This window comes from Colobus angolensis, unplaced genomic scaffold (genome assembly GCF_000951035.1).
Source record: "Colobus angolensis palliatus isolate OR3802 unplaced genomic scaffold, Cang.pa_1.0 Scaffold39, whole genome shotgun sequence".
Lineage (NCBI taxonomy): Eukaryota > Metazoa > Chordata > Mammalia > Primates > Cercopithecidae > Colobus > Colobus angolensis.
Genome location: NW_012117265.1, coordinates 414,668 through 424,289, shown reverse-complemented (window position 1 = coordinate 424,289; position 9,622 = coordinate 414,668). Strand labels below are relative to the sequence as shown.

The window sequence follows — 9,622 nt, the reverse complement described above, 5'->3', positions numbered from 1 at the left end:
CCCGTCTCGGCCTCCCAAAGTGCTGGGATTACAGGCTTGAGCCACCGCGCCCGGCCTGGCCGTGCTATTTTCAATTTCCTGACTTCAAGTGATCTGCCCAGCTTGGCCTAATATCCTGGGATTACACATGTGAGCTACCACGCCCAGCCAGGACGCTATCTCTAAAAGAGAGAAAGAAAAAAGCTGCAAGTAATCAGAGTGGGAGATTTTGCCAACAGCAGCGGGAAGGGGAGTGTTTGCAGAGGGAACCTATGGAGGCTGGGCTGGATAAGGGTGCCAGCCAAGAGGAACACTGACAATTTACAGGGGCCAGGTGAGGGGATAAAGTGGCCCAAAGAGGCTTAGAATACGTGAGGCATAAGAGGAGGTTACGGTCAGAGAGTGGTACTAGGGTGTAGTGATGAGGGGGCAAGCTCCCCAAGAGGGAATGACCCCTAAGGCCAGCGAGTTGGGTACTTCCCCATGGGACCCATGAAGTCGCCAAGAAGAGGTGACAAAGGAGGAGGATAAAGAGGGAGGCACTGGCTGGCCGTGGTGGCCCACACCTGTAATCCCAGCACTTTGGGAGGCTGAGGTGGGCGGATCACCTGAGGCTGGGTGTTCAAGACCAGCCTGACCAACATGGAGAAACCCCGTCTCTACGAAAAATACAAAATTAGCTGGGGTGGTGGCGCATGCCTGTAATCCCAGCTACTCAGGAGGCTGAGGCAGGAGAATTGCTTGAACCCAGAAGGCAGAGGTCGCCGTGAGCTGAGATTGTACCATTGTCCAGCCTGGACAACAAGAGTGAAACTCCATCTCAAAAAATATATATATATACAAAAAATTAGCCCGGCATGATGGGGCATGCCTGTAGTCTCAGCTACTTGGGAGGCTGAGGCAGGAGAATTGCTTGAACCCAGAAGGCAGAGGTCGCCGTGAGCTGAGATTGTACCATTGTCCAGCCTGGACAACAAGAGTGAAACTCCATCTCAAAAAATATATATATATACAAAAAATTAGCCCGGCATGATGGGGCATGCCTGTAGTCTCAGCTACTTGGGAGGCTGAGGCAGGAGAATCGCTTGAATCCAGAAGGCAGAGGTTGCGGTGAGCCAAGATCACGCCACTGTACTCCAGCCTAGGCAACCAGAACAAAACTCCATCTCGGGGGAAAAAAAAAAAGAGGGAGGCATTGAGTCTGAGACTGGCCAGGGACCCCAGCCATGGCCATCCCTTCTTAGATTCTACATACATGTTTGTGTTTTGTTTTGTTGTTTTTTGACACAGAGTCTCACTCTGTCACCCAGGCTGGAGTGCAATGGTGTGACCTCGGCCCACTGTAACCTCCGCCTACCGGGTTCAAGCGATTCCCCTGCCTCAACCTCCAGAGTAGCTAAGATTACAGGCATCTGCCACTATGCCTGGCTAATTTTTGTATTTTTAGTAGAGGCAGGGTTTCACCATGTTAGCCAAGCTGGTCTCCAATTCCCGACCTCAGGTGATCTGCCCGTCTCCACCTCCCAAAGGACTGGAATTACAGGCGTGAGCTACCGTGCCTGGCCGGATTCTGCATACATGTTGACGACCTCTGTGCCAGGCACCATTCGTGCTAAGTGCTGAGGACACAGCAGTGAGCTAGATGGTAAAACCCTTGCCCTTGAGGGGATGCCCCCTCATCTGCTCTGGAGACAGATGATAAACATGATAAGGGAATCATGAGGGATGTGAGGAAGGGCTAATTTTTTTTTTTTGCAGATGTGTCTTGCTATATTGCCCAGGCTGGTGTCCAACTCCTGGTGTTCAAGCGATCCTCCCATCTCATTATCCTGAGTGCCTGGGACTATAGGCGTGAGCTATCCTGCCCAGCTCCTAAGGACTAAACCTTAAGGAGAGAGGAAGGCAGGGCGGGGGATGTCGGTGGATCTGCGCTGTTATTTAGGGTGGTCAAGGAATCTCTCAGTGAAGGGATGGATGATCTGGAAGAGGTCATGGCCCATTCACGGGAGTATCTGGGGTTGCAAGTGGCCGGTTACTAGTGGGGAGGAGCAATGTAAATGGCCCGCAGTGGGTGTCGGCTTCCCTTTGAGGGCCCTGGCCACAGCTTGCAATTTTCCCGTTGTTTTTCACCCTTCATGCAACCATACAAAACCCTAAGTGCTACCTCAGGGTCCCAGCCTGACCTAATGAAACGCCTGTGGTCAGAGCCCGCCACAGGCTCCCCCTGGCCCTGTGCCCGGGTAGGAAGGCTCCCCCTGGCCCTGTGCCCGGGTAGGAAGGTTCCCCCTGGCCCTGTGCCTGGGTAGGAAGGCTCCCCCAGCAGTAGCAGCAACCTCAGCCTCATCCCTTTGGCCCCCAGGAGATTGACCCCAGCCTGGGTGTGGCGGAGCTGCCTGACGAGTTCTTCGAGGAGGACAACATGCTGAGCATGGGCAAGAAGATGATGCAGGAGGCCATGAGCGCATTTCCCGGCATTGATGAGGCCATGAGCTATGCCGAGGTCATGAGGTCAGGCCCAGCCAGCAGGGGTGGGGGCTGCCTAGGGAAGGGGAAGAGTGGACACAGGGCCTGACCGCTGTCTCCCCTCAGGCTGGTGAAGGGCATGAACTTCTCGGTGGTGGTGTTTGACACGGCACCCACGGGCCACACACTGAGGCTGCTCAACTTCCCCACCATCGTGGAGCGGGGCCTGGGCCGGCTTATGCAGATCAAGAACCAGATCAGCCCTTTCATCTCACAGGCAGGCGGCGGGGGCCCTCACCTGCACCATCCAGGCAGCTGGGAGTGGGAGTAGGCCCAGGCCCCTAGACCCTCAGACACCTACTAACAATTCCCTTTCCTTCCCACCCCTTCTCTCTCTGGAGTTCTCCCTGGAGGGCATGGGAGGGAGCTGTCTTTCCTCCCCCACAGGCAGGACTCAGTGTCCCTGCCCCTGCCCACTAAATACCCTAGACAGAGCCAGAAAGCACATTTCAGAACCAGGCAACCTGCCTTCAAACCCTCTGTACTCACCATGTGACCCAACTGCTGTGTGACCTCAAGCAAATCACTTCACCTCTCTGGGCCTCAACTTCCTTGTCTTGCAAATGGAGATCATGAGAGTGCCCCATGGGTTTTCTTGAACTCCTAGCCTCAAGCAGTACACTCACCTCAACCTCCCAAAGTGCTGGGATTACAGTCGTGAGCCACTGTGCCCAGCCCCCGTGGGTTATTACGATGACAACCCCAAAGCCCCCACAGTGCTGTGCACCACCAGCACCACCCACCATGGTGTATATGCATGTGTGGGCGTGTGTGTGTACTCTGAGGACCTGTGCCTCAGGTGGTAACACTGGGCACTTACTGTGTGCCAGACACTGTTCTGAGCACATTGTATGCATCAGCTCATCTGGTACAACAGGTCTGGGAGGTAAAGTTTAGAGATGGGAAAACTGAGGCTCCAGTAGGTCAAGCCCCTTAGCCATAGTTCCCTAGAAATGGCAAGGCTGAGGCTGGCCGCATTGGCTCACTCCTGTAATCCTAACACTTCGCAAGGCCAAGGCGGGTGGATCGCCTGTGGTCAGGAGTTCAAGACCAGCTTGGCCAAAAATGGTGAAACCCCACCTGTACTAAAAATACAAAAATTAGCCGGGCATGGTGGTGCATGCCTGTAATCCCAGCTACTCGGGAGGCTGAGGCAGGAGAATCGCTTGAACCCGGGAGGCGGAGGGTTGCAGTGAGCCAAGATCACGCAACTGCACTCCAGCCTGGGCAACAGAGCGAGACTCCATTTCAAGAAAAGAAGAAAGAAATGGCAAAGCTAGTATTTGACCAACCCCAGGAATCTGCTCACGGGCCTGAGCCTTTAACCGCTGGGAGGTATCAGGAGTCATCCCTCCAGTGTTTAGTGAACCCCCAACCCAGGAGGTTTAATGAGCCCCAGGTAAGCTATGAGCCCTCCCACATCCCCCCTGCAGATGTGCAACATGCTGGGCCTGGGGGACATGAACGCAGACCAGCTGGCCTCCAAGCTAGAGGAGACTCTGCCCGTCATCCGCTCAGTCAGCGAGCAGTTCAAGGACCCTGTGAGTGGTGGTCTGGCTGGCAGTGAGAGGCCTGGGGGCTGAGGACCGTGGGAGAACCCGCTCCTCACTGTCCTCTCTCGTGCCCTGTAGGAGCAGACAACTTTCATCTGCGTATGCATTGCTGAGTTCCTGTCCCTGTATGAGACAGAGAGGCTGATCCAGGAGCTGGCCAAGTGCAAGATCGACACGCACAATATCATTGTCAACCAGCTTGTCTTCCCTGACCCCGAGAAGCCCTGCAAGATGTGTGAGGCCCGCCACAAGATCCAGGCCAAGTATCTGGACCAGGTGTGCCCACCCACCCAGCACTGGCTCAGCAGAGGCACCTCTGCCCCTTTATTCTCTGACCTTTTGCTACACCTTCTGGCCCTCTGGCCTAGCCTCCTGCCCTTTGCCCCCACATTTCAGATCCTTCACCCTTATTCCGGCCATAGAGGACTGTGGCTGGCCTGGCCTAGGTCCCTGTGACCCTGGAGAGCAGGTGGTCTAGCCCAGTGATCTCTGGCCATACTGACCCGACTCCCACTTATGACACCTTAAGCTCCTGCCCTATATTCTCTCCCTGACCCTGGAAGTTTCCTAGCTCAACCCCTTCTATTGATCCACACTGTCTCTGCCTTCCTGCCCCCTGACCACTGCCTTCTACCCTCTGCCCTGGCTGCAGATGGAGGACCTGTATGAAGACTTCCACATCGTGAAGCTGCCGCTGTTACCCCATGAGGTGCGGGGGGCAGACAAGGTGAACACCTTCTCGGCCCTCCTCCTGGAGCCCTACAAGCCCCCCAGTGCCCAGTAGCACAGCTGCCAGCCCCAACCGCTGCCATTTCACACTCACCCTCCACCTTCCCCACCCCCTCGGGGCAGAGTTTGCACAAAGTCCCCCCCATAATACAGGGGGAGCCACTTGGGCAGGAGGCAGGGAGGGGTCCATTCCCCCTGGTGGGGCTGGTGGAGAGCTGTAGTTGCCTCCTACCTCTCCCACCTCTTGCTCTTTAATAAAATGATGTTAAACTGCTGTATTTGTTGACATTGGGAGGTGAGGGTAAGCACCTTTATGTACAGTTGCACAGATTGTGCACTGCAAAGAAGTGTCACATCTACAGGGGCCCATTCACAACAGAGACCTAATAGAGATGCATGTTCACTGTGGCAACTTTGGAAGGAGGGTGTCTTGGGTGAGAGATACCTTTGTCTCATTCTGTATGGGTTAAGGTATCCCTAGGTGTCCCTGCTGGGGCTGTGAAGCCTGGAATGGAAGGCAGAGGCATTTGCCCACTTCCTTGGAGGCTCAGAGCGTGGGAACTGGGAGGCCCCTTGGCCAGCCCCAGGCTGGTGGGGAGCGGATTAGGCCGGCAGTGGGCCCGGCGCTGCCTGCTGTTTGGTTTGGGAATTAGTGGGCGCCCTGGGGAGAGGCCAGGCCTGCCAGACTGGGGATTAACAGTCTCCACCCCCCAATTCCTGCCCCCATGGGATGGCATCAGCCCCTTCCAGCAAAGGGCTGCAGCAAGGGGGCTGGTTAGTGGGCAGGATGACAGAGGACTTGGGCTGGAGGGGCTCCTGAAGTCTCATCCTGACTCCAGAGCCGTCTCAGGCTATGGGCACACAAGCCTGGAAGGCACCTAGTGGACCCCCCTTATCCCCTGCCCTTCGCTTCTCCCTCTGCCGCTGCCTGCACTGCTATTGTCCCCACTTGGGAGACTCAGAATGGGGCATGACATTGAGAGTTTGCAAGTTCCAAGCCAGAGCTGGCTAGGGGGGACAGAAAGGGAGTTCCTGAGGACACACACGAGTCAAAGTGGTGTTCAGGCCGGGCGCGGTGGCTCACACCTATAATCCCAGCACTTTGGGAGGCTGAAGTGGGTGGATCACTTGACGCCAGAAGTTCAAGACCAGCCTGGCCAACATGGCGAACCCTCATCTCTACTTAAAATACAAAAATTAGTCAGGCATGATGTTGGGGTGCCTGTAGTCCCAGCTGCTCTGGAGGCTGAGGTGGGAGAATCGCTTGAACCCCGGAGGCAGAGGTTGCAGTGAGCCGAGACAGAGTAAGACACTGTCTCAAAAAAAAAAAAGAAAGTGGTGTTCAGGTCTGGTCATGATGGCTCACGCGTGTAATCCCAGCACTTTGGGAGGCCGAGGCAGGCGGATCACGAGGACAGGAGTTGGAGGCCAGCCTCCAACTACTTTCTACTAAAAACACAAAAATTAGCCAGGCTTGGTGGTGCCCGCCTATAATCCCTGCTACTTGGGAGGCTGAGGCAAGAGAATCACTTGAACCTGGGAGGCGGAAGTTGCACTGAGCCAAGATTGCGCCATTGCACGCCGGCCTGGGCAACAGAGTGAGACTCTGTCTCAAAAAAAAAGTGTTCAGACTGCACACACCCAGAGTCTGGGTGTGCCAGGGTGTGTGTATAAGGGGAACCCCACCAGGAGCCTAGACTTGTTACTCCGACTCCCCTGGGGTGTGCACAAGCAGGCGTGGGCCTGTTGGGGTGGCATGTGTAAACAAACGCGATGGCACAGCCGGTTCCGCGCCAAACTGCCAGGATTCAAATCCCAGCTGTGCTACGAACAAGATGAGCTGTGACATCGGAGCCTCAGTTTCCCCACTTGGATAGTAAGCTGACCAACTTAGCATGCCTGTAAGGATTCCACGAGATGAAACGCACAAGGCATTTATACCAGCGCCAGACAGGAAACCCCAAGAAATGTTTGTTATTTTTCGTTGTCACAATTAGTAAGCGTATCAACTAGCCCAGGAAGCCTGCCCCCAGCCCCTGCGGGAATTCAGCAGTCGGAAGTGTGTGGGGATGCGGGTGAGCTGGGGGAGGGAGGATGAAAAGGAGGAGCCGGCTTCAGTGAGTGCAAGGACAGGGAGTGGGGGCTGCTGGTCGAGAACTGAGCTCGTCAGCACTGAGCCTGCCACCGCCTTACCAGGTTCCGCAGCTGACGGCACCGCCCCAGCTGCCCCCTCGCCCCCATTTATGGGCTGTCCGGCAGCTGGACAGCGAAGGCATGGGTCACAGGGTGGCCAGCCCAGGCGGGTTCCTAATTACCCCGGGCAGGGTGAACATCTGCCAGTCTGGGAACACAGTGTCCCAGCCTGCCGGGCTTGGAACCTCGGGCGGGGCTATGCAGAATGCACGAGGGGCTCCTGAGCACTCTAGGATGCCCGTCCCAGGGTTTTACCCCCGAGCGTCTGCCCCTCCCACACCAATCTGTGTGTTAATGTCCTCCAAGCTGGACAATGGAGGGGGAGTGGGTACTGTTTGTACCAGGCTGGGAGTGTCCCCTTTACAGGTGTGTCTGTGAAGAATGAACATCTGCCCAGAATCCGTGCCAAATGCAGGACAAGGTTTTGTGTCCCTAAGCTTGTGTGTCCGTGGCAACGCTGACAGTATCTGAGACCTGTGTGTGTGGGTATGGGCATGCCGCCGGGAGGGAGCATTGGAAAGGGGGTTGCCTTCACATATTGGCGTGCAAATGGTGGTGAGTTTCAACAGCGGTGATAGCTAGGGTACCCTTGAGACAGGGGTGGCTGTTGTGTGTGTCTTTGCAAGATGGGTGAACCTCAGGCCCCTCTCTGGGCCTGGGATTGTGTGCCACCACACTGAGGAAAGGGTTTTTGCATTTGGTGTGTGATCGTGGGTGTCTCTTTGCACAGAGGAGATAAGGAATAAAACCTCCTTGCAGCGGTGTATGACTGTGTGTGTGAAGGCATTCTGAGGTCTGGGTGGGGTCTGTGCTTGGCTGGTTGTGTGGGTGTCTTTGTTCCACGGTATGATCCTGAGGGAACCCAGACCGCTAGTAGTACTGTGTGCGTGAGAGGGGAAAGCCTGATATGTCAGGGTCCACCTGCCTTATGTATGCATGATGGGGGCAGGGGGGTTGAGGTAGGTGTACCTTGTATGACTCTGGAAGGTTCTGTGACAGTGTGTACTGCCCCTCTGGGTCACCATAGTTATGTGAGATTGTCTTTTTGTTGTTTCAATAGAGATGGGGATCTCACTATGTTGCCCAGGCTGGTCTTGAACTCTTGGCTCAAGTGATCCTCCCACCTAAGCCTCCCAAAGGGCTAAAATTACAAGCGTGAGCCATTGTGCCTGGCTGAGGCTCCCTTAAGAGAGGCTGGATTTGTGTCTGGAACTATGATGTGTGTTTCTGCGTGCATGTCTGTGACACTGTGATTACAGGTGACTGCGGAGTGACCCAGCCTCACTAAGCAGTGTGTGTGTGTCCACCATCCCTGCCTCCTCCCCCAGCCTCTGGGCTCCAGATCCTTACGACCTGCCACTGAGTGACTGGGAGGGGAATAGGGAGGGGCAAAGGAGGACAAGGCGGATTTCTCCCCCAGTGCCAGGTAACAAACTTGTGGGACTCCAAACAAAGTTCCGAAGCTGCAGCCCAGCCGAGGGAGGAGAACCAGGAAAGGGGGGCACACCCACTCCCCAGCCCCACCCAACGCCAAAGCCACCCGCCCATTCCATCCCTGTCCCTGTGGGTCCCTGCACCGGCCACCTTCAACACAGGTGAGATGAGCCCGGGCTTGGGGAAATAGGGGGCCCTGAGGGAATAGGGAACCTGCGGGCAGGAATGCATCCGGAGTCCTCCCGGGGTGGGGAGTGGAGGGCTTGGAAGGCTGGAGGGGAATGGAGAGAGGAAAGGTCAAGGAGGATCCGGGAGGAAAAGGGAGTGGGGGGAGCCAGGGCCATTAAGCAGAAGGTGGACAGGCTGGGGCAGGGGGGCTAGGGGACCCGGAGGCTTAGGGACAGGGCTTCAGAGGGAGTGCAGGGAGTGGAATGGGTCAAGACTTGGAGCTGGGGAAGTGGAGAAGGGGGAGACAGAAATAGGGGCTGAGGGAGAGAATTTGGGGGAGGTGGAGCCTTGAGAACCTAGAAACTCAGGCGCTGGGGACTCGCGGAGTGGGGGATGCTACAGGTGGCCTCTAAGTGAAGGGGATCGGGGAAAGGGTGACTCGGGAGCTGACTGCAGGGACTCAAGGGTCTTGGTGGTGAGGGACGGCAGGTACCAGAGCCTGGGGCCAGGAGTCTAGGGAAGGGGACAGCCTGAGACACGGGTCAGGGAGTGGCACTGGGGGCTGGACTAGACTGAGTAAAGCTGGGAGGAGAAGGCAACTCAGGCAAGGGTCAGGACTAAAGGGGTGGCCGGCCGGAACATGGGTGGACTCCCTGTGCTCAGTTATCCCCGCACCTCTTCACCCCCACCCGCAGCCCCCACCCGGGCCACCTACTCTCCCTTGGCCACACCTGCCGGGTGCCACGATGACTGTCACCTACACAGCCCGAGTGGCGAATGCCCGCTTCGGTGGCTTTTCCCAGCTGCTGCTGCTGTGGCGTGGGAGCATCTACAAACTCCTGTGGCGAGAGCTGCTCTGTTTCCTCGGGTTCTACATGGCGCTGAGTGCTGCCTACCGGTGAGGCTGCCCTGGGGTGCTCATGTTCTAGGGGAGGGGGGCAGCTATTATATATATATTATATAGATATATACACACATATATATACACACACATATATATTATATACACACACATATATACACACATATATAATATATACATA

The 9,622-nt window shown here is 56.0% G+C and overlaps 2 protein-coding genes across 2 annotated transcripts in view; both read left to right on the top strand.

The window, feature by feature from the left end:
- Nucleotides 1-5,058, top strand: part of ASNA1 (arsA arsenite transporter, ATP-binding, homolog 1 (bacterial)) — an 11,075-nt gene extending 6,017 nt beyond the window's left edge. The window contains exons 3-7 of the mRNA XM_011954720.1: nucleotides 2,339-2,487; nucleotides 2,569-2,719; nucleotides 3,936-4,043; nucleotides 4,134-4,331; nucleotides 4,708-5,058. Of these exons, the coding sequence (XP_011810110.1) occupies nucleotides 2,339-2,487; nucleotides 2,569-2,719; nucleotides 3,936-4,043; nucleotides 4,134-4,331; nucleotides 4,708-4,839 (738 nt within the window). The 3' untranslated portion in view covers nucleotides 4,840-5,058. The remainder of the gene's footprint in view (nucleotides 1-2,338; nucleotides 2,488-2,568; nucleotides 2,720-3,935; nucleotides 4,044-4,133; nucleotides 4,332-4,707) is intronic.
- A 3,484-nt stretch (nucleotides 5,059-8,542) lies between these two features.
- The window catches only part of BEST2 (bestrophin 2), a 6,693-nt gene continuing 5,613 nt past the window's right edge, over nucleotides 8,543-9,622 (top strand). Inside the window, exons 1-2 of the mRNA XM_011954719.1 lie at nucleotides 8,543-8,572; nucleotides 9,275-9,477. Of these exons, the coding sequence (XP_011810109.1) occupies nucleotides 9,326-9,477 (152 nt within the window). The 5' untranslated portion in view covers nucleotides 8,543-8,572; nucleotides 9,275-9,325. The remainder of the gene's footprint in view (nucleotides 8,573-9,274; nucleotides 9,478-9,622) is intronic.